At 33.0% G+C, this 25263-nt stretch overlaps 3 protein-coding genes across 4 annotated transcripts; 2 read left to right on the plus strand and 1 right to left on the minus strand.

The window, feature by feature from the left end:
• The first annotated feature begins 9164 nt into the window (after positions 1-9164).
• On the plus strand, positions 9165-10797 carry LOC127255924 (WRKY transcription factor WRKY51-like). Its single transcript, XM_051281706.1, has 3 exons — positions 9165-9940; positions 10170-10295; positions 10384-10797. The coding sequence occupies exons 1-3, from the start codon at positions 9267-9269 to the stop codon at positions 10556-10558; spliced, it is 975 nt and encodes a 324-aa protein (XP_051137663.1). The 5' UTR covers positions 9165-9266; the 3' UTR covers positions 10559-10797.
• Positions 10798-12510: 1713 nt separating this feature from the next.
• Positions 12511-21485, plus strand: LOC127255402 (exocyst complex component EXO70A1-like). 2 transcript variants are annotated; one of them, XM_051280915.1, is made up of 6 exons: positions 12511-15887; positions 15957-16116; positions 16213-16822; positions 18859-19070; positions 19195-19281; positions 19899-21485. In XM_051280915.1, exon 1 carries the CDS (start codon positions 12819-12821, stop codon positions 14799-14801), a length of 1983 nt encoding a protein of 660 aa, XP_051136872.1. In that variant the 5' UTR covers positions 12511-12818; the 3' UTR covers positions 14802-15887; positions 15957-16116; positions 16213-16822; positions 18859-19070; positions 19195-19281; positions 19899-21485. The 2 variants fall into 2 exon arrangements, with proteins under 2 accessions (XP_051136872.1, XP_051136871.1); XM_051280914.1 differs by having other exon boundaries at positions 15957-16822.
• On the minus strand, positions 19311-22789 carry LOC127255403 (UDP-glycosyltransferase 74E2-like). The gene is made up of 2 exons (XM_051280916.1): positions 21925-22789; positions 19311-21396 (listed from the first exon to the last, which is right to left on the minus strand). Exons 1-2 carry the CDS (start codon positions 22603-22605, stop codon positions 20677-20679), a joined length of 1401 nt encoding a protein of 466 aa, XP_051136873.1. The 5' UTR covers positions 22606-22789; the 3' UTR covers positions 19311-20676.
• Positions 22790-25263: the final 2474 nt, after the last annotated feature.

Raw genomic sequence — 25263 nt, forward strand, 5'->3', positions numbered from 1 at the left:
CTGAGCGTAGTTATTTGGGCCTTTGGCAATATTCAAAATGGTAATTTTAGAGCTTTCATTTGAATGGTTACATTTGAAAGGCTTTATTTTCAATGGTATATTAAATTTTGACCAAAAATTATTTTTGGTCTCATTCAATATTAAAATTATCAATTTTGGTCTCATTAAAAAAAATTATCAATTTTAGTCTCATTCAAATAAAAATTTATCAATTTTAGTCCCAAAATGGTTGAATGGGACTGAACACGGTTGTATTGGATGATTCAGAAGGTGACTGGGCGTTCCAGTCAGCCAACACAGCCTTGTTGGTCTCAACACGGCCGTGTTGATTACCCTGCACTTTTGAACACTGCCGTGTTCCTGCCCGTGTTCTGAACATTCCTGCTCATGTTTTCAATATAGCCATGTTCTAGGTCATGCCTGCCAATGTTCTCAACACAGCCATGTTGTAGGTCATGTTCACGATCATGTTTTCAATACAATCATACTGTAGATCATATTTATTATTTTTTTTCACTTTTTGGTTAAAATTATTTGATATATATTTATAATTTAATAAAAATATTTTTTACTATTATTTTATAATATAAAAAATAATCAATTTTTAATATTTTTAAAATATATACAAATAATAATATTTTAAAATAATACTCCCCCGTCCCACGTTGGATATCTGGGTCACTGTAGACACGAGAATTTAGGATAAATATAATTAATAGATAATTAAGAATGTATTAGTAAAAATAATTATCATATAATATAAATAATTATAAATTAAGATTAAAATAACTCATTAGTTTAATTAAAATTAAAATTAAATTAAAAAATAATTTGTAATTTTTTTCCAAAAAAAGAAAAGTGACATGAGATGTGAGACATATATAAACGGCAATGTGGACATGGTAAGTGGGACGGAGGGAGTATTATTAAAAAATATATTAATATATTATTATTTTTATATATTTTAAAAATATTAAAAATTGATTATCTTCTATATTATAAAATAATTGTAAAAAATATTTTTGTTAAATTATAAATATATATATATCAAATAATTTTAACCAAAAAGTAAAAATAATAATAAATATGATCTACAATATGATTATATTGAAAACATGGTCGTGAACATAGCCTAGAATATGATTGTGTTGAGAACATGGGCAAGAACATGGTTGTGTTCAGAACACGAGTAGGAACACGGCCGTGTTCAGAAGTACAGGGTAGTCAACACGGCAGTGTTGAGACCAACACGGCCGTGTTGGCTGCCTAGGACGTCCAGTCACCTTATGAGTCATCCAACACGGTCGTGTTCAAGACAACACGGTCGTGTTCAGTCCCAATCAACCATTTTGGGACTAAAATTGATCATTTTTTTTAATATGACCAAAATTGATAATTTTGATATTGAATGAGACAAAAAAAATAATTTTTACTCTTAAATTTTGGAAAAGTAATCATATATTTATAATAAAATACAATTTTATTGTTATATAAATTACAAATTTACGATTATACTTACAATTAATTTATATGAAATTCATTTTGCACATTTCAATTAATTAATAAAATGTTATTTTCTTCGTTCTATGTCAAAGTATCATACTCAATTTTTTTTATATATCTTTTTATTTTTTATCTTTTTTATATTTCAAGTATAGTTCATTCACTGTACATTTAGATAAAAATATCTCATATGTAGTGGATTTAAAATTGATGTAAATGTTGGATTCGGTGTGAGATAGAAGAAATAATTCCTTAATATAAAATATTATTTTTTATATTATCAATAATTTTTTTATATTTAATATAAAAAAATGTCTTATATTAAAACACAAAATCAATATAAAATGAAATGTTAATAATTGATAATTTTTTTAAAAAAAAATTGTAAATCGCTAGTAAACTAACGTAATTAACACGTTGGTAATTGCATATGGTAGCGTTAGTTGACTTCCCAACCCAATTCCAAATTTAAAAAAAAAAATAAAAGAAAAAAAAAGTCAAATCAACATTAATTTCTCGTGTAAAATAACCGTGTTGTTTACTTCAACTATGTTTCTTACATTATTCCTCGGATTTTGGATTTTAAATTTAAATAATTTTATAATATAGTCGATTCGTTTTAAAATAATATGAACATTTAAAATTGATACGAGAATTAAAAAATAACAATATTATATTGAAAGTAGGTGTAAAAATATTTCTAAAAAATAAAAATATCCCTATTTTATGTAATTATTGTGAAAAAATAAGGATAATTTTGTAAAAAAAAATTGAGAACTTATTACAAAAATAAAAATAAAACTATTTTTTTGGGACGAACGAAAATGACAAAATAAGACTATTGTTTTGATTAAATAATAAAAATTTGATAAAAAAAAACACCCCCTTATATATGTTCGGGAATAAAATTTTTTCAAAAATAATAAAAAAAAAATGCTACTTCCTTCGTTCGAAATATGATGTCCTAATTACAGTAAACAAAAAAAAATTTATAAAAAATTATATAATTATTAAATAATTACAAATATATTACTAGAAGTAATTACATTAGAATACAAATAATTATAAATAAAAAAATTAATTAGTATACTTGAAATAAATAATAATAATAATAATAATAATAATAATAATAATAATAATTAATGTGTAATCATTTAAACCAAAAACATGATATAATTTAAATTTATATATCATACATATAATATAAATATAAAATAATTGAATTCACATGTAACGACGTCAAGGTTGATTTGAATCAAATTAATTATCTGAGTAGAAATAGGATGGACTTTAAAAATAATTATTTTGTTTTATATATTTTCCAATATAACACTTGATCAGGATGCAGTAGATGTGTACGGTTGACTTTTTTTAATTTAAGTTTATATTATCTTTTTTTATTTTTTATTCTAAATATATTTTTAAAAAATAAAATAAAATCTACTATAATCTTCTTAAATAAATAAATATATATTCAAAATCTATAAATTTCAATAATATATTACTTGTGTTAATTATGTACTCTAAATCTATATTATTACTTTTTAATTGTAATAAAAAATAATCTTATATATCTTTTTAAAGGACATATGAGGTATATATTATTTTTACTATTATTTATAAAATAATATACATGCTTAATATATTTTATTAAAATATAAATTTAATATCTTGGATTTATAAATTAAACAACATCCCAAAATTTCAATTCGATCAAATTTAAAACTATAATATCATTGCATATAATCTCTCCGTCCCGTAACAAAGTATTCATTTTTTCATTTTAGTCCGTCCCATAACAAAGTATTCATTTTTCCATTTTAGTATGTATCTAACATTACAAATACCCTTACAACGTACTAATAAGATTATTTTAGTCATTTCTATATTATTCTACTATATCTTAATATAATATTAATATTTTTAAAATTACGTGGAAAAAGCAAATGAATACATAGTTTCGGGACGAAGTGAGTATTAATGTGTAAAACTGACCGGGTCTTGACTCAGTTAGTCAACTTACAAAAAAATTACGTTCCACGTGGCAACATATCACAGGCGATTCCGACAAAGTCATCGTCAACCCTCTCAAGGAAATCGTGACCGTCGATGAAGGCCAGGATGATCATGCGGCTGAAAATGAATACCGGCTACCGAAGGTTTTGTAGGTAAAAATAATCAAGAGTTGGTCAACCGTTTCCCATGTGATACGTGTCCCCAGTTTACATAGTCAGCTTTCTTTAATATTTCGACTTTTTATTTATTTATTTATTTATTTTATATTATTTATATATATATATATATATATTTTGTGGTTGAATTTTGAAAGTTGAAAAAATGCAAATCACTTGTATATTATTCAAAAATAGGTCATTCCGTCATTGCACCAATACTTTTGTCAAATTACTTATACTAACTTTCTTAATTTCCATTTGGCACCCCTCAAATTATAGAAATGATACTATGGTATGATGTCCAAATATATTTTACATTTGATTTATAGTTGAAATTTTAATTGTAGATAATTGCTAAAAATATTTATAGATGAAGTCAAGACTTGTTAAAAATAAAAATAAAATTTTCATATTGAATAATATAAATTTTAAAGGAAATAAACTATATTTAGTAGTGCTAGTAGTTTATGTATATAAAAAATGTTTTCTAAATTAATATAAATAACATTTCTTTAAAAAATACATGAAGACCCCATTCAACTGAAAATTGATTTTACAATGTACATATCAATATATTTTGTTATAATTTTATTACTTTATCTGTCACTTAAATCTATGGTCACTTTCCTTTTTTTTGTCGTCATCGAAAAATATTCTCGTTTTCCTTTTAAGTAAAATATTATTATATTTTTGTTTTTTTTACTATAAAAAAGTAACAATTATTACTCACTTTTATTAATTCTCGTCCCCAATCAAATGAGCACAGATTTGCATTACAGAGGGAGTATTTACAATGTATCTAGTCTATAGTTATATGTATTTTAATACTTCATCCGTCCCATAACAAAGTATCCATTTTTTCATTTTAGTATGTCCATAACAAAGTATCTATTTCATTTTTTAGTAACTGTACTATCTACCTAACATTACAAATACCCTTACAATTTACAATATATTATACAAATATCATTACGTTTATATCACACATACTAACAATGTTATTTTAGTCATTTCTACTTTATTCATACTATATCCCAATATAATATTAATATTTTTAAAATTACGTGCAAAAAGCAAATGGATAATTCTTTTTGTACTGATGGAGTATTTATGATGTATCTAAGTATACAACTATATATTGCCATATTTTGTCCATATATTTTGCAATATTTTATATTTTGATCAGTTCATATATTTTTCAATATTTTTAATAAAATAATTAACAACACTTCGTATTATTAAATCACTCAATAAAACAATAAATATATATATTTTTCTTTCATTTCATTACTTTAATTTCATTGTGTAAAAGATCGAATATTTGACGATATTGGGATGGAGAGTGTATATTTTTTTATAGTGATTTTGGATTATAGCACATTTGTCTTTAGTTCTTTAATACTTGATTCATTTAATTGAGATTATATCTAATTATTTGAGTTAATAATTTCTATTAAAGACGAGTGTGTTTGATTAGATTTAAATTTGAAATTTGTTTTCATATTTGATTTAAATAGTACTCCCTCCGTCCCACATACCGTGTCTGCTATACTGTAGACACGGTATTTTATGAGGGGTGTAATTAATAGATAATTAAGAATGTATTAGTGAAAATAATTATCCGATAATATAAATAATTATAAATTAAGATTAAGATAACTAATTAGTTTAATTAAAATAAAATTAAAAAGTTAAAAATGAGATTAAAGTGTGTAATTATTTTCCAAAAGAGGAAAGTGATATGGGATGTGGGACGGACAGCAACGTGGACATGGTATGTGGGACGGAGAGACTATTCTGATATTCCCTCATTCCAATTAAATTGTCATATTTAACTTATATACAGAGTTTAGGTATTGTATAATTTAGTAAGTAATTAAGAAATATATTAGTGAAAATAATTATGATTTAATAAAAATAATTGTAGATTAAAATTAATATGACTACAAAATTTAATTAATATAAAAAATTATAAATTATAAATTTAAAAATATGATTAAAATGTATAATTATATTTCCAAAAAATGAAATAACAAATTATGTGGGACGGAAAAAAATATAAATATTTGACAAATTAAGTGGGACGGAAGAAATATAATATTTTGTGAGATTAAATAATATTTTCTCCAACACGATTCAAAGTATTAATTTGTTTTGTTTTGTCTTTCTATAGTAGATTAAAAAATAATTTTATTTTTTTATTTTATATAACGTGGAAATTCGCAATCACTATTTGACGAGTGCGTACCAGGTGAACACGAGGTTAAATAGTACGCTACAAACTAAGTATGACAAGACAAATCATACTTGGCGAATTATATATGGCAAAACCTGTAGACATCGAGGGTTTGAACCCATGACCTTATGGTCACAAGTTACCCGGTCATCTCTTACGAGGTTATTTTTTTATTAATAGAAATGTTTACGATTATTTTGATAATTTTTTCATCACTAAGTACAAATGAAATTAATATTCTTGCAAAGTTATAAGTGTTGATAATTTTATATGACTAGCTTTTGCTATAATAGAAAATAAATATTTTTAAGATATATACAAAAATAATAAAAATAAATAAATTGAACTACGACGAATATAATATTATATCCGTCTTTTGACAAAGTATACATATTTATATTTTAAATTTTTTAACTACAAATTAAGTATTTCATTAAATATTTTATTTTTTTTACAAATATCTTTATTTTATTATTACATAACAATTTTCATACAAAAAGCAAAGATAAAATTATTTTCCTACTAATTTTAATTATTCAAAACATTTTAAATACTGTTACTATAGATGAAAGTTCAATACATTTTAAATACTACTTCCTCCGTTCCACAACTATAGTCTAAGTTGTGTTTGGCACGACATTTAAGAAATATTGATATTATATTAATAGTGGGTAAAAAGTACGAATAAAATATTTTTTTGCCCTTGTGAGTGTATTAGTGTAAAAAGTAGTGACAATCGTGTAATAATAATGAAAAAGTAAGGGTAGTTTTATAATGATATAATTATTTATGGAAATGAGACTATTATTTTGGGATGGACAAAAATGGTAAACATGACTATTGTATTGGGATAGATGAAGTATTACTTTAGACTAAATGAGTATATTTTTATTGAAAATTATGAATAAAAAAATTAATTTAAAATTTCACTATTAAAAAATTAAAATTTAAAATCTAAGTTTCGAACCTACGCACAAATGAAAAGTATGAAGTTATTCTTTTTTTTCTCAAAATATATATTTTGTATATATAATACTCCCTCCGTCCTATAACAAAGTATTCATTTTTTTTTAGCAACTGTACTATCTATCTAACATTATAAATACTGTTACAACTTACAATATATTACACAAATGTCATTACTTTTATATCATACATACTAACAAGGTTATTTTAGTCATTTCTATTTTATTCATACTATATTCTAATATAATACTAATATTTTTAAAACTATATGCAAAAAGTAGATGAATACTTCTTTTTGGGACGGAGGAAATACTTCGGAGATAATAGAAAAATAAAATGTAATCAATGTAAGGATAGATATATGCTAAATATATATATATATATATTTAAAAAAATACATTATATTTTGATATAATCGTGACTAATCTATAATTTATGACAAGGGATAAATATAGATAATAATTTATTTATTTCACATTCATCTTGTAGATAATAAACATTAATAATTCAAAATAACTTTTCACCTACCTTTTCATACAAATGTATTTTAAAATATACCAGGGTGTGTATGTTTGGGGATTGGATTTTGAGTTGGAATTTTAATAGTAACATTTTTTAATTTGAATAGTTGTATGATGTGATATAAATAGGTGTTGATGTGATGTTTTGATTGTAAAATTGATTTTTGGTATAATATACTATTTCCGTCTCAAAAGAAAGAAGTGTCTTATTGAAAGTTGGCACGAGATATAAAGTAGAATGTAAATGACTAAAATGTCCTTACTTTTTTAAGTATTTTAAAGAGTACGTTAGAGTAATAATTAAGGGTAGTATGAAAAAGTAGGAATAATTTTGTTATAAAGTGGGGACCACGGCTATTAAATAAGGAAACAAGACGATTGTTTTGGGACGGACGAAAATGGAAAAATAAGACAAATCTTTTGGGACGGAAGGAGTAAAAAAAAAAATATTTGATTTGATGTTTTTTGTGAAAAAAAAAAGATTGAATAATATATTTAAAATTCAATCCAAGCAATAAATTCATTATTAATATGGGATGTGGTCTTTTATAATTATTTTTTAAAATTTATATTATTCAATTTTCACATATTAGGAAAGCATTTGTATTATTGAACAACCAAATCATTTCATTAATAATTTAAACCCATTAATTTCACTTTCTTATATATCAACAAAATATTTCAAAATTCAAATATTTACTTAAACCCTAGCCTATTTTAAATTTAAATTTTTATAAATATAATATAAGTACAAATTAGTATATCAAAACGATTAATTTATTTTTTTTTTAATTATAGGAGTAATATTTATAAGCAAATTTATATAGTAACTAAAATAATGTATTATGCAATAAATTCATACCAAAGTCTCGCGTCATAAATTCACCTTAATCCCAACCACTTAATAAATAAAATAAAAACTTTGTTCCGCAACATTTTTAAATAAATTGATTTTTTGGTGTGTGATATAAAATGCGTGTCAAAAAATATAAAATATATTTTCTCCACTCTTTTTGAAATGGGTAATTTGCAGTGTATAATTACTTTATTTTTTTTTAAAAAAATATACTTTAAAATGAAACGAAGATAAATAGTAAAAATAATATTTTAAAATAAGATGGAAGAAATATTATTTTTAGTAGAATATTTAATATTTTAAATTTTTTGTAACAAATATTTAATTTAATTTTTTTTATTTTTAAAAATTTTATGACATTTTGTGTATTATTTATTATTATTATTTGGAAATTGCAATTTAAGAATTTTGTTGAAAGAACAAAATAAAAATAAAACCTTCTAATTTAATTAAAATAAAAATAATTAAATTAAATGACCAGCCAGGACTCACCTGTCGTTTTCTCACCAGCACTCCTGTCTTCAACGCTTATTTAATCATTACAAACTATCCGTAAACCGCAAACCCGCCCCAAAAGAATCTTTATTTGCAAAACCACCCCACACGCCTTTCGCGTGAAATCCACACCAAGACTTGTACATACTGCATGAACAGTTGTACGCATGTTCTGGAAGAAGCAAAAATCAACCTGGAAATATCAAAATTTTTCAACCGAGGCAGGGCCCACGATAATTTTTCCCTCCACTTGAAAAATCAGGGCCTTTATTTTGTCGCTTTGTTAATCGCATTGAGATTTTCAACGACGAAATCTCAGCCGTTGGATCTTTTTTTCGTCAGCCGTTGGATTGAAATCTCGAGTTTGACTCGGGGGGTCGTCTCCCACCCTCAATATATTCCCCTCATCTCTCGTTTCCCCAGTTCACCCTAAATCCCTCGAACGGATGAATTTGCTCTGAAGATTGGGAAATCTCGATTTCTGCAGGTTTAGCAGTTTCTATTTCGCCGGAGAAATGGCCGTGGAGATGCTCGGCTACGGGAATATGAACGAGCAATTGGCGATTCATGAAGAGGCTTCCGCAGGATTGAAATCCATGGAGCATTTGATCCGAGCGGTTTCTCACCACCAACAACAGCCGCAGCAGCAGATTGATTGCAGAGAAATCACAGATTTCACGGTTTCGAAGTTTAGGAAGGTGATTTCTATTCTGAATCGGACTGGACACGCTCGGTTCAGGCGCGCTCCGATTCAGCCTTCGCCGGAGTCGTCGGCTTTGGTTCGGATTCCTCCGCCGCAGAGTTTTGCTTCTGAAGAGTATCACCGTGAGCCTCTTCCTCTGTTCTCTGTTTCTCCGGCTGCGCCTCAGCAGTTGACGCTCGATTTCTCGAAGCCTGGAGCGTCTCTAGGAAAGGATGGGGGCGGAACGATGGGGAAGGAGGGGATTAGTTTGTCGGCGACGCTGTCGTCGTCTGGAAACTCCTCGTCGACGTTTCTGTCGTCGATTACCGGCGAAGGAAGCGTCTCGAACGGAAAAGGCGGTTCGATGTCTATGTTCTTAACGCCGCCTGCTCCTGCTGTGTCCGCCGGTAAACCTCCGCTCTCCGGGAAGAGGTGTCGCGAGCACGACCACTCTGACAACATCTCCGGCAAAACATCGAGCTCTAGCCGCTGCCACTGCAAAAAGCGGTATGTTACATAAAACCTAATCTCACTTTCGTGGAGCTTCAATCGTTTTTAGTGAAGATTAATCACAATCTACAGATGCATTTACTTCAAAATCAAACGATTCCACAATGCTTTAATAGCAAAGATAGAGCTAAATCCGCGCTTCACAATTGTTTCGGAATGAATTCCACCATTGTTTTGAGCTTCCGTTCCTTATTGAATCCTGAACAACAATGAATTGAATCTGCAGGAAATCTAAGGTGCGAACAACCGTCAGAGTACCGGCGATTAGCTCGCGGATCGCCGATATCCCGCCGGACGAGTATTCATGGAGGAAGTACGGCCAGAAGCCAATCAAAGGTTCCCCATACCCACGGTAACCGCCATTAATCATCTCTAGCAATCGATTCTCAAATCTACCGTCATTTATCACCGACTAACAGTCTCGATTTCTCCTCAACCAGGGGCTACTACAAATGCAGCACCGTAAGGGGTTGTCCGGCGAGGAAGCACGTGGAGAGGGCCAACGACGAACCGTCGATGCTTATCGTAACCTACGAGGGCGAGCACCGCCACTCTCCGGCGTCTTCTACGGCTGCCGGAGCTCCGTCGCGGTTGGTGGTGTTCGAATCGTCGTGATAGGTTTGCGAAAACGAAGGCCGTGTTTTGTAATTTCTGAAAGTTAGAGGGGCCGGTTCGGAAGAGTTTAGGAAATAGAATTTGGGGTGTTTGTGTAAATTTGGTAGGAAAGAAGGGACAGGTGAGCAAAAACATTGGGAACAATATTTGTTAGTTTTTTTTTTAATCAATGGAGCGATGACTTTGAGTTTTTTCTTTTTTTATTAAATTATAATTTCGTGCTTTGGATTCCTTCATTATTTATTGCGTTTGATTAATAAGGGATTATAATATCTGATTATTTATTTAAATAAAAAATAGTTGGTGTCGAAAGTCAAAAAGATTGTGCCTTTAAAAAAAGGGTTGGAGTTTGGTAACAGCTGCACGTCGTCACGTTGGACTTTTGTGCCAATAATTTCTTTGCTATATTTGACCATCATTTATTATTTTATGTTTTTAAACTTAATATTTATTTTATTATTTGAGTGGTATTGTTAGACTGTGTGTGTTTTTTTTTTTTATATTTATAATTAAATTTGGTATAACACAAGTAAATTAAAAATATATTTTTATATATAATTAATATAAATAAAAATATTTATTTATTAAGAGAAAAATAAAAAAAATTAAATGATAATTAAATTAATTTATATTTATTAAATATATTTTATTTTAATAAATTATATAAAAAATATAAATGATTATGAAATATATATATATATATATAATCGATTAAGATAGAATAGAGTGAGTAATGTATATATATATATTTCGTTGTCATACCAGTTTGACCTTTCTAATTTGTACCCATTCGCTGGCCAGCGGCAGCGACTGACCAGATATTTCGGTGTGTGAATTAATTATTCTTTAAATATTAGTATAATAGTATTATTTTAATTTAATTATTTTTAGACTGAAATAATTACTGTAATAAAAAAAATTATTACGTCCAAACATGGTATAACAATCAGGAAAGGGGATTTCTTCTACCTATTGAGTTGCTTACCTTACCTTTCGTGGATAATTTGGTGGTTTAGAGAACATGAAAGTACTAAGTTTAAATGGTTTGTTTGTTTGAAATATTTTACCAAAATTCTACTATTTATCCAAATTTTTTCTCACAAAAATATCAAATCAAACACCTATTTTTTATTTTTTATATTATACTAAAAAATAATTTTACATTCAAAACGTCACATCAACACCTATTTATATCACATTATACAACTATTTAAATTCAAAATTTTTACTATTCAAATTCCAACTCAGAATCCAAACCTCCAAACAAACACACCCATGTCTCTTGATTTTGCTTGTCATAAATAATTTGTCTAGTTTTTTCATTCAACTAGAGTGAATTATTTAGTTGATGTAAAAAAAAATATATAACGCCTGTGTCATGTAAATATTTAGTTTTGGGACAGTGTTTAAAAAATAATAATATTTTAATTATAACGAAGAGTTAAAAATAATTAATGATATTTTTGTTCTTATTTATTTTTATTATTATTTTTTTTTTGTAAAAGTAAGGATGTTATCTAAAGTAGGGGATATTTGTGAAAAAATTAAAGTATTTAATAAAATATTTACTTGTAATTGGACCTCCCAAAATAGAAATATGTATATTTTCAACGACGAATTAAGTAATATTCTATCCATCTGATATAGTAATTTGTAATTTTATTTTTTAAAAATATGATTATATATTTTAATTATATTTTAAAATTTAAAATTTTTAATTAAATTATCTAGTTAATTTAATTTTAATTTATAATTAATTTTATTATATAATAATTATTTACTAATATATATAATTTTTTAATGAAGGAATAAAATATACTCTTATTATACAAACACATCCAATAATTAGAATATGTAATTAAAACGGTAATAATGGTAACTGTTTGGGTAATATAATACGGAAAAAAGAAAGTAATAATTACATACAGATCTATCTTTAATAAGATAAATTAATGAAAGCTAAGTTAGTGCCGAAAGCAGCAGCAGCAGCAGCTTCAACAATGCACAGCAAAATCGAAACCAAGCTACGCACCGTCAGCCACGCCGGCCTACTCATCGGAACACCGATTTAGGGTTCTTCTCTCGCATTTCGATCAGATCCAATTAGTTTCGGTAACTTCCTCACCACTGATTTACTCGAAGGAAAACGTGAGGTATTTTTGATTTCGTCATTGATTCTAGGTGTAAACTTGATGATTCGATGGTCAGTAACTTTAAATTTGAGTAATTAATAAGTAGAGTATTGATTTTACGAATTGCGATGGATGAAGGCAGTCAAAAATTGATTTCCGTAAGGGAACTGTTGAAAGCCAATGTAGAGGAATCCATGGCTTTAGGATTGTCTCTGCAAAAGTCTGAGATTAGGTTAACCGAAATTAGGCAAAGGCTGCCTTCATTGGAGGTGTCCGTACAGCCAATTCGTTGTGAGCGTGACGCTCTCGATGCAGTCGGAGGTCACATCGATCGAGCAGTTGTTCCATCGACTGCTGTTCTGAAGGTTTTCGATGCAATCCATGGGCTTGAGAAGTCGTTGCCCGATCCAGAGAATGATCTCCAGGGGTACCTCGGCGTGCTGCAACGCCTTCAAGAGGCAATTAGGTTTTTGGGGGAGAATTGTGGAATGGCAATCCAATGGTTGGGAGACATCGTGGAGTATTTGGAGGATCATAACGTCGCCGACGAGTCGTTTATCTTCGGATTAAAGGATTCGTTGAGTAGTCTTGTTGACGTCGAGGGGGGCGAGGAGAGAGGCTGCCTTGATGGAGGACTACTCGAGGCTGCGCTCGATCAGTTAGAAAATGAGTTTAAGCGTCTGCTAATGGCGAACACGGTGCCATTGCCGATGTCATCTCCGGCCAAACAAGCTTGCATCGCGCCGTCTCCATTGCCGGTAGCTGTTGTTCATAAGTTGCAGGCGATATTAGGAAGATTGATTGCACACGGTCGTCTCGAAAAGTGTGTGTCGGTTTATATCGAGGTTAGGAGCTCGAATGTTCGGGCAAGTCTGCAGGCGCTTGGATTGGACTATCTTGAAATATCTGCGTCCGAATTCGATGATGTCGGTAGCATCGAAGGCTACATATCGCAGTGGGGAAGGCATTTGGAGTTTGCGGTGAAGCATCTTTTCGAAGCGGAGTATAAACTCTGCAACGAAGTGTTTGAACGGATAGGAACGGATGTTTGGAAGAGCTATTTCGCGAAAATTGCTGCGCAGGCGGGAATTCTCGCGTTTCTAAATTTCGGTAAAACGGTTACCGAGAGTAAGAAGGATCCGATCAAGCTGCTGAAACTCCTCGACATTTTTGCTTCATTAAGCAACCTGAGATTAGACTTTAACCGTCTCTTTGGGGGCGGGACCTGCACCGAGATCCAAAACTTGACTCGGGATTTAATTAAAAGGGTGATCGAAGGCGCCTGCGAGATTTTTTGGGAGCTTTTGGTTCAAGTCGAGTTGCAAAGACACACGCCGCCGCCTTCCGACTGCAGCGTACCTCGAGTGGTGGCTTTTATTACGGATTACTGCAATAAGCTTCTCGGAGACAACTACAAGCCGATACTTACGCAAATTTTGGTCATCGAAAGAAGTTGGAAGAACGAAAAGTTCCAAGAGAGGATTCTTCTAACCGAGCTTCTCAAATTAGTTTCGGCAATTGGAGTGAACTTGGACATGTGGGCTAACGTTTACGACGAAGCTGCAAAGTCCTATCTGTTCTTGATGAACAATCATTGGCACTTGTACAAGCATCTGAAAGGCACTAAGCTAGGCGGTCTTGTTGGCGATTCTTCGATGAGGGAGCATGAGCAATACGCAGGGTATTACTTCAGCATGTTTTTACACGAGAGTTGGGGAAAACTTCCTGCTCTTTTAAGCCGGGAAGGACTGATCATGTGTTCTAGTGGACGTGCGACTGCTCGTAATTTGGTGAAACAACGGTTGAAATGTTTCAATGAAGCGGTTGATGACATGTTAAGGAAGCACACAAGCTTGACCGTTGCTGATAAAGATTTGCGGGAGAAGACTTGCCAGGCTGTAATTCAGACGATTGTGCCTGTTTACCGGAGCTACATGCAGAATTATGGACCATTAGTCGAACAGGACCAGAGTGCGAGCAAATACATGAAGTATTCTGCGTTGTCTTTGGAGCAGAAATTGGGCTGTCTTTTCTATCCGAGGCCGGCGAAGTGTAACAGTTTAAAGGCGAGGCATCCGAGTGGGAAACTCAACAATGGTGTCATGGAGTAATGGCAAACCTCGCCAATGGTTTAAGCGAAATATATTTGAAAGGTTTACAGCCGGTGTGTATATATTGGCGAAATACTTTTCTGGGACAATGTGGCGTATTTTTCGACAACGAGGTTTTTTCCATCCTTTTATACAATCAAATTTATTGGCAATATTTGAGTTAGTTTCATGTTCTTATTTTTTCGCAATGGTAATAAATCTTCTTTCGTTTAATGAACACACAAATTGTGTAGTTGTTAGTTACTTGAGATTACGTTGGTTCTGAGGCTCGATTAGCAGTTCAATTTCATTAGGTAACGGTATTATGGGAATTTGGTAGCTGTAAAACTTGTAAATGTAAGAATTGTCGAAGGAAATCATTGTTACAATAGAAATGCATTCCTTGTTCATGTTCGATATCTCTGCTGATTCTCTTTCTGTATTCGTGTTTTAACTTGGCTATCTCTGATGTGTAATTGATTTCTGTAAATGGATAGTATGAATCTTGAATGTTGCCTAATGTCGAATTTAGTTGCAACTAGTAGTGATTAGTTTGAGGATTTCTTGTCCTCAAACTGCGATCTAAAGTAGTTAATGGTTATAATGCCGCAACTTTAATTTACATCTTTCTCTAGAGACTACTTATCTGCCATAAATGCCGCAGTATGAATCCTTAAATGATGCTATAAGATCAAAGACTTAGCTAGCTAAATCGAGAGGTAACGGTTGTATTTTTGTTGCTTTATTTTCGAAATCAGCGTTAGTGCCGAAGTAAATAGAATGCATCTTAGTTAGGTAGACCGTTCGCCATCACACACTACACACACGACACGGTGTCTTGCATTCTCACCAATGCATGCGATCGAAGCTCCACCTGTTGAAATTCCACGCCATGCGCAATCAATCCGCGCCACGCCATCGAGGCAAGCGTCGCTCGTCGATTGACCGCATGCAAGAAATTCGACACCTGTTGCTCCATCTCCGCCTATAAAAGACGCGCCCCCCCTCTCGGGGATTCACAACCACACTTATTCACAATCCAATCAATTCCGACGGTGTTTAAGTCTCTCGTGCCGCAACAATGATTCCCGGAGGAGATCCCTACAGGTTTGCCGATACTTTCATTCTTTCATTCACATTTCTCGATTCTAATATTACCTAAAAATCTGTCTGCAGTTCACCAGGCGACCGCCGGATTTTCCTAATCCGGCATCCTCCCATGATGAAGATGAACATACTCCAATCGAGGAGGATTATATATACTCACACACCAGGCAGTCGAATTCCCGGCTGCCTTGGGTCTGCCTGGTGTGTCTGAACCACTCCCGCCTGTAACGTTAGTTGTTTTTCAACATTATTCTCTCCGAGCATAGAACACTTGCATGTAACGACGCATACATAGATATATATATATATATATATGATCTTGCAGGCGAGGCCTATCCAGATATTACAACGAGGATGATGCATGGACGGCGAGGAGAAAGAGCGGGTGCCTCTTCTTCTTGGGCCTCCATATCTGGGAGGGCCTCGCTTTTGACGGGAGTAATGAATGCAGTGGCAGAAGAAGCAGCTGCTGCAGATCAAAGCTGTCCCTGTCTCCGCCATGGCAGGAGAGGAATACAGACCTCTCCCTGCAACTTCCATGGCCGGCACCGGCGGAAGAGTTCTATGCTCAGATTCAGACTCGTGTTGCTGTTACAGAACTCTTTTCTGTTTGTTTGTTTGATTTTGTTCATTGAGTTTGTATGAAAGTTGGTTAGTTGATTCATTGGTTGTAATGTTTTGAGATATTTTTTATGTAGTTTTTAAATGAATTATATTTGATTTTAATAATATATAATAATAATTTAATCAAAATATATATATATATATATATATATAGTGGGGAGGGGGTGAGCGGTTACACTTACAGAAGTAAACACAGCTCGATTAGTGCGATACCATTCCGATCGGAGCGACGGCTTGACGGAAAGCAGCCTGTACTGGTCGGTGGCGCCGCGCCGGTGGAGTTGTGACGGAGTTTGGGAACTCGACGTCTGGTGATTTAGTGTTTGCTATGCTGCACTGAAGTTTTAACTTAATCTAATATCCGTACCTTTTCGATTTTATGCTCCGATACTGCGTTTTGCAGTGATTTTTCTGTTTTTGGTATCGAGCTGGTAATGTTTTCAGTTTTCGATCTGTATGTTTGATTGAGAGATGTTTTGCTGGATGAGATTTTGGTCTCGATCCAGAGCCCACTCGAGTGAAACAATTTTAGTGAGGTTATCAAAAATTTGCAGAGAATTTGGCTTTGAAATCTGATGGAATGATAGTGCAAGTAAAGGTCATGGTATTGTATTGATTTCTAAGTCCTAAAAAATTGATCTCATAGCTGTGGACTGTGATGTGCTCTTTAATATCCAAACAAATTAAGATAACATCTGTGTTATATTATCGTAGGGACTGTAGATTTTCCTTTTGCAATTTCCTTGAATAATTATCTGGGAACAGTCGTATTTAGAATCCTTAAATGATGTCTAAGTTCATCTCATAATGTCCCTGGGTGCCATCACTGCATAATTTGATTCTTGAACAATATTTCATGTCAATTGCTGGAACTATAATTGGTTTAGATTTTGATTATTGAACACCAATTGGACAATACCTCGGCTGATAATTGTTATGGTTGATCGTGCCTCAAGGTCTGTCTGTAGGTTGTATGTGAGGGATGAAGGAACTTGAATTCTTCGTTTTAATGTGGTTCAAATTTGATTGGCAATCCAAAGGTTTTGCTTTTGTGACGGTGCTTTTTATCTTGACGAATAAGACGAGTGTGTTCGAGTTGTATGAATATAAGCTATAGGGAACGGAATTCTGGATCCTGAGTGGAGTTGAAATTAGTTTTAAAACTTTCATCACAGAGGATGAGAGGAGCCTAGGATATATTAATTTGATGTTATTAATTTGCTCAAGATGTAGGAGTGGTCTGGAGGAACTTGAGCTCTTTATATTAATGTGGTTCGAATTTCATCTGCAATTCAAAGGTTTTTACTTTGTTAGTGCTTTTTCTCCTGTAGATTAAGAAGAGTTTGTTCTATTGGTATGAATATAAACTATAGCATACGACTTTTGGATCCTGAGTGTTGGAGTTGAAACTTGAAATTACTTTTTCTATTATAAAACTTTTGAAACAGAGGAGCCTGTGATATACTCTCTCCGCCCGGAATAATTACACTATTGGATAGGTACATAGACTAAGAAATAATGATATTTTAATATTAAAGTGAGATAGGTAAAAAGTAAGCGGCAGGTATTACAGAAAATTTACTAAAAAGTTGATAAAAAAGTAGTGAGATAAGTAGAAAAATAATGACAATAGTTATTATTTGTTAAACTAGGAGTAATAAATTTATAGGTGAACAAAGTTGTTTACTATAAATATACTACACATAAGTTTAGGGACAACCAAAAAAGAAAGATTGGCATAATTATTCCGGACGTAGAGATTATTAATTTAATGTTATTAATTTGATTGAGATGTAGGAGTTGTATAGAGGAACTTGAATTCATTTTGTTAATGCGGTTCAAAATTTCATCTGCAATCCAAAGGTTTTTACTTTTGTCACAGTGCTTTTTATCCTGTAGAACAAGAAGAATGTGTTAGAATTGTATGAATATAAAGGGAATTTTGGATCCTGAGTGTTGGAGTTGAATTAGTTTCTGTATTAAAATTTTCAAAACAGAGGAGCCTAGGATATATTAATTTGATGTTACTAATTTTCTCGAGATGTAGGAGTGGTAGCCGAGATTAATCTAGTTGCTTGGCTTGTCAATGAACAGGGGGATGTGCATTTACTCGAGCCTTTTTACCGTTCTAATTTGCTTTCCTTCTGAAAGTGTGTATGCCTATTAGAAACACAATTAATTTGCAGATTGATAGGCTTTTGAATTTTGGCTTCTTCCGCTCATTCATCTTCCCCTTCCCGCCTATGCGCTTTACTGTCTTTATTTTGAATTTCCAATGCCGTTAAATGTCATTTTCAATTCATGATACGTGTTGCATTTCGATACTGCATGCTGTTGATGCTCCAAGTGTCAAAATTTTGGTCCATGCACAACCTATACGCGCCACGCATCGATGTACGTGTCGCATATTTGCGCGCTGCATGTGAGAAATTCAACACGTGTCCGCCCTCCTTTGCTTATAAATAACATCTCAAGCGTTCGAGCTGTATGCTTGAGTCAATCCAGATGCAATTTCAGTCTCTTGTTCTCTTTCGATGATGTTTGGAGGAGAAGCAATAGGTATGAAATAAAAACTCATCTGAGTTTCTGTGTTTTTCATTCTTTTCTTACATATATGCTGATAGCCCTTGATTTGAAATCATTAAGTTCCCTAATTTTTGTGCCGACTTGTTCCTTTTCGCAGTATACGCTGCAGCACTTGCAGTAATCAATGTGCGATGGAAAGTGGCCATAGTCGCATTACTGCACCACCTCCTGGAAATGTCGATTGGTAGTATTAATGTTTATGTATATTCTGCGTCTTCTATCTTTTGTTTTATTCTTTCTTATGGTAGCGATTAGTATGTGCCGGATTTTGGAAGAAATTTGGTGGGATTAATTGATACTCGGTTTTGATGTTCTTGATTTGGTAGCGTATGCCTCTGCATCGATGACCTGAATAGATATCGCTCAATACTACCGTTTTTGTGATATATTTTGAGTAGATCCACACAGATTTTTAGCATAATATGCCGGCAGCCGAGTTTTTCCTCTTTGTTCTTAAATTATTACCATCTATAAAATCTTTCTAAAAATCAGAGGTCTTTTTTCTGTCTGTGCTCTCAGAATTCTGCCGTTATGCGTAAGAATTGTGTGTAAAGTGGTTCTTTGGTTGTATACTTTGAATGCCCGATAAATATAGAAGAGTTTGAAGTTTCAGATCAAAATACCCATTGGAACTTTTCTTGCTGAGTATTTCTTTCTCGGTCCTTAATTGTTGTCGATGATTGTCGTGATTGTCTATGCTTTCAATGTTCTATTTCAGACGATGATGTAATTTTTTGTTAGAAGTTTCCGATGGGGGGTTATATCAACTACTAACACGAATATTTTGCTCTTGCATTGCAGTTTCCATGGATCGGATGCTATCGAATCATTACGACTTAAAAGTTTACGTTCGGCGAGTGGCTCAAGAACGGCACATGGGTGTCGATGAGCCAATGTCCTCTCAGTCCAAATCGGACACAAACAAGAGACCTTCTTCACTAGGCGTTATGAACTCGTGGAGAAGGGTCAAGGGAGGGATATAAGCTCGGCCGATTGCCAGCTCCCCAGCTCGGAAATAAAGAGCTATCTGAGAAGTTCCAGCGCCAAAGAACTCGACCTGGTGGAGCCTCTACAATGAGGATGATGGCTTCTCTGGCCTCATTCGCCATCACTGTAGCTCCGCAGCTGGGGCTATGCTGGCATGGATAAAGAGTCGAACCCGACGTTCGACCAGATGAAACCCATTGCCGAAAGGTATATCGAGCTCCCTCTCCGAAGATGCTCTGGGTTTCGTGGGATCTCCGAAGCCGTATCCCCGTGTCTCGAACCGGATCTCTCGCATCCAGTTCGAGACACTTCGGAAATTCACTTGTCATAGGAATGGGGACGGAAACAACGATTTCGCTACGGAATCTAGTGAAGTTCCAATGCAATAAGATAACGTCGGTATTCAGTTCGAGGCACCTTGAAATCCCGCTCGTCGAGGAACCGTTTCAATGGTCTCGCTACAGAATCTAGTGAAGTTCCAATGCAGTAAGATAACGTCGGTATTCAGTTCGAGACACATTGAAAGCCCGTGTGTCGCGGAACCATTTCGATGATCTCGGACAATCAAAAAAGTTACGTTCAAAATATCACATCAAATACTTCCCTCGGCCGCAAGTGCGGCCACGAACTCCTCAATGCTCGTATCTGAGCTCCCCCCTTCATCCATGGCTTCCCGCGCCAATTCCTTCCATTTCGTCGCGTTCCTCTTCATCTCCTCGCTCTCTGTTGCCTCCTTAACGCACTCGGCAACAGTGTTGCGCCCCACCACCCCGTTTTCCCCGGCCACGACCCTAACTCCTGTTCCCCACATATCTTTTATGTACTTGGCATTCGTCGGCTGATCCGTCCACTGTGGCATTGCCACCACTGGCACGCCGAGGCTCAGCGCCTCCAGCGTCGAGTTCCATCCACAGTGCGTGATAAAGCAGGCGGTTGCCACGTGGCCTAATATATCTAGCTGTGGGCCCCACGGGACAACCAACCCATTCTCCGATTGGGTGAACCCCTCTGGCAGCTTCGACTGCTCCGCCAGCCGGACCACCCATAAAAAGTGGCGGCCGCTGAGTTTCAGGCCCCACGCCAGCTCCTCCATCTGGTCGGGGCCTAATTGAGCCAGACTCCCGAAAGACACGTACACGACGGAGTTAGGGTCACGGCGGCTTAGCCAGTCGAGGCAGGTGGCGGTGGCTGGAGCGTACATGTTCAGGCCGTAGTCACGGTCGCCGGAGAGGCGCTTGTCCAAGTGCATTGAGGGTATTGCCGGACCGATCGCCTTTACCGGCAATGAAAGCTTCTCCATGTAATCAATTACCTGAAAATTGTTATTATATGAATAAATTTCCATTATTGTTCTGATTTTATTTTTTCGATATATTATTGATTTTGTTCCTTTACTGTCTACATTGTTTCCAGTGAAAAAAAAATAAAATTATATTTTTCTGTGAAAATATATTTTACTTAAATAAAATTATAATTTTTCAAAATATTTTCATAATTTATAATTTTAATAATAAAAATTTCAAATACTAAAAGAAGAAATTCATAATATGCAATGAACATCTAAAAAAAGGCTAAAATATTCAATAATAATAATAAACTCAAATACAAAGAACATATATTTTTTTTCTCTTAAAAAAATTCAATTAAATATCTCTTTTTTTTTTAATTAAAATTTGAAATTTCTATCTAAATCAAGCATATGTACTTGTAATTTCTTAATGTTTAATAAAAAAAAAATATATTTTTTTCAATATTATAAAATATAGAGTTTATATTTAACTATGAGTTTATTTTAAAATTAATAATACAAATCAAAATTTACAAAACAAATGGGCTCGACCTTATTCTCCAATTGGTAGAATGTGTTGAAGAACAGCCACTGGGCCTTCCCCACGGCCTGAAACTGGTCCACCAACATCTCAAATATGGGCGGGTACTGCCCATACCCGGACCCACACACGAACGACGGCAAGTCCGCCGGCGTCAGCGCCGGAAGTCCAGGAATCAGAATCTCCTCCTCGTCGCCGGAGAACGGAACTCCGACATTCCCCAGGTACACTTCATGGAAGATCTGGTCGACGGCGCAGGACTGAGTGAAGAACGCCGCCGCGGCGATGCCGAGATCTGCCGCGACGTCCAGCGCCGCCGTCAGAATGGAATCGTAGACGACGCAGGCCACCGGCGGGCCGGAGGAGCCGACCACCGTCTGTACGGATTCCTTCAAATTGGGGGGCACGGTTTCGAGGAATCGATGGATGAGTTCGTTGACGCTGACTCCCGGCGGGGGGCCGTCGTCGAATCCGTCGGAGTAGGTGGCGGCGGAGATGCCGGCGTCGGAGGAGAGGGGGGCGATTTTGGCGACGAATTTGGAGAGGAGGAAAGTGACGCGGACGGACTTGTGGCGGAGGCGCTTGGCGAATTGGAGCATAGGGTTTATGTGGCCGATGAGAGGGTAGGGTATGAATATGCAGTGTGCTCTGTACGGCTCCTCTTCATTTGCTCCGGCGGCGGCTGCGGCCATGGACGGCGGCGATAATGGAGGTGCGGATCTTATCTTTGGTTAGAAAGGGATGTGTTAGTATATGCGTTTCGTTAATTTATAACTGAATTTTGCGGCTTCACTTCATTTATTATTATTGTTATTGTTATTATTATTAATTACTATTTGTTAAATTTGATAACATTAAAAAATTTTACTACGTTTTTATATATAATTATTTTTTTTAGTACTTCCTCCGTCCACAAATTAATCTCTTATTTTTTTATTTGGACGTTCAACAACTATTGTCCTATTTTCTCTTTTAAACACAAATTTTATATTTTTACCCTTCGTTCATTTATTACTTTTAATCTCTACTATACAATTAAGAGCAAATTTGCCAATTTATAACAAAAAAAAAAAACAATCACTGAAAAACCGTACAAATATACATACTTAGGACAATATAAATTAGACGGAGGGAATATTATTTATTAATAATAATTTTTTAAAATATTATAATATAAAAAATATATACACTCTCTCCGTCCCACATAAAATATTTATAATTTTTTATTTTAATCTGTTTTATATAATTTATTATTTTTTTCATTTAATGATATTTAAAAATTTATAATTATAATTTTTTAAATTTTAATTAAATTATTTAGTTATTAATTAATTTTAATTTATTATTATTTTATTATATAATAATTATTTTTACGGATATATTTTTTTAATTATGTATTAATAATAGTATAGTGTATATATATTTAAATTTTTATAATAATTAAACAAATTTTAATTTAAAAATTCTTATCTATACAAGTCTTGTCAAACTTATTATTATAGTCTATTTTTAAAAATAATTTATGGCAAGTGTATTGAATCCTTAAAACTTTTAAAGTGAATTATTATACTTTATTAAATATTTAAATAATTACCTGAATAAATTTTGTAAGCATTAATCACATGCTTAAAACTTTAAAACCTAACACTATAAATTTATAGCTGATGTCAGTCATTAGGCAATCAACAGAGCTCAAGCTCGAGCAACAATGGCGGACTGCAGAGAGGATGAAAGGATCCCCCATTGTTTAGTGCTCACATTCTCCCTTCAAGGTCTCGTAAATCTTATGCTCCAATTCGCCAGGCGTCTTAAAGCCAAAGGACTTCGAATCACCTTCGTCGTCTACAAATCATTCCTCAAAACCCTAATCGATTCCACCGCCGCCTCTTCCTTCGAATTTCCGGTGGAGTCAATCACCGACGGCATCGATAGAGAAATTCTTACCAAGGAGATCTTCGAACGCGCCTGGAAAACCTCGTCGGAGTCGCTGGAGAACCTGCTGAAGAACCTCCGGAGCTCCGGCGCCGGCGCCGTCTGCATCATCTACGACTCTTTGTTGGTAAATTTGACGTGGTTGAAACGCCAAATTGTGCGTCATTTTTTTATGTTGGTATTGCTTCTTTTTTTCTTTTTTTTTTTTCTTTCAATTTTAAAATTTATTTTTTTCTAGTTTTTAAAATAAATTATTTTAAATTATCAAAATAAAAGATTGTTTAAATTAATAGGAAAAATTAAATATTGAAAAATAATAGTGAAAAATGAAATTATGATTGAAATAAAATGACTATAACAACTGCATATTCGAAGTTAAAACTTGATAAATGAAATTGATAAATTGAAAATGACCTAAAATGCTAAGCTACTAAACATTGTTTTATTTGTTTACCCAAAATTTTTTAATGTACTTTTAAAAAAAAATTAACATACTTTATATATTTATTATTTTTTATATTATTTATATAATATTTATACATTACATAATTTTTTTTTTATCATTTTAGTTCTGTAAGTGGAGCATCTGGCAAACTAGTTCCACAAGTGAAAAATTTTCGCTGTTTTAGTCCTCCGGAAGGTGTCGCTGACCTTGTGGGACACCTGATGGACACGTCACCTCCGGCGAGCCACACGGACATCTCCGGCGCCGGAGGACTAAAACAGCGAAAATTTTTCACTTATGGGACTAGTTTGCGACATGGTCCACTTACGGGACTAAAATGATGGAGTCCAGTTATGGGACTAAAAAAACAGTTTACCTTTTTTTTTTTTTTTGAACTATAACATAAAACAAATTCACGTTAAAAGAAAATAATTGGCAGCACTCCGGACGCCTCAGGTCGCCTGTAATATATGGTTTGTTTAGTGTGACTTTTTCGTTGAATTTGATTTGCAGAGTATTAGATTTAGTTAGGAATTTACTTAGCGTGCATTTTTGGATAAAAAAAAAAAAAAAACACAATCGACAGCACGATTTAATGCCCTCATGTATTTCCTACCTGAAACTAATCACCATTTATATTTCTATTGTTTTTCTTTCTATTTTTCAAAGTTTACTTTTGCTATATTTTCAGTCCCGAATTTATTGCATTTTAAGTTATCAATCGCAATACAATAAAAATTTATTGTTAAAATCGTACTATTTACCAGAAAATATTCTACTTTTGGAAGAGAAATTTTTAATACTATAATATAAAAAAATAAAAAATAGTTGTGTAAGTAAATAATTTTAATTTTAATTTTTTTTTGCTAAATAGTATAATTTTAACAAAATTTTTCAAAAAAACATACTATATAAATTTTTATATTTAAATTAAAATTGATAAAATATTCTACTATTATTATTACTATTAATT

This window comes from Andrographis paniculata, unplaced genomic scaffold (assembly GCF_009805555.1).
Source record: "Andrographis paniculata isolate CXL003 unplaced genomic scaffold, ASM980555v1 Contig54END, whole genome shotgun sequence".
Classification (NCBI taxonomy): domain Eukaryota; kingdom Viridiplantae; phylum Streptophyta; class Magnoliopsida; order Lamiales; family Acanthaceae; genus Andrographis; species Andrographis paniculata.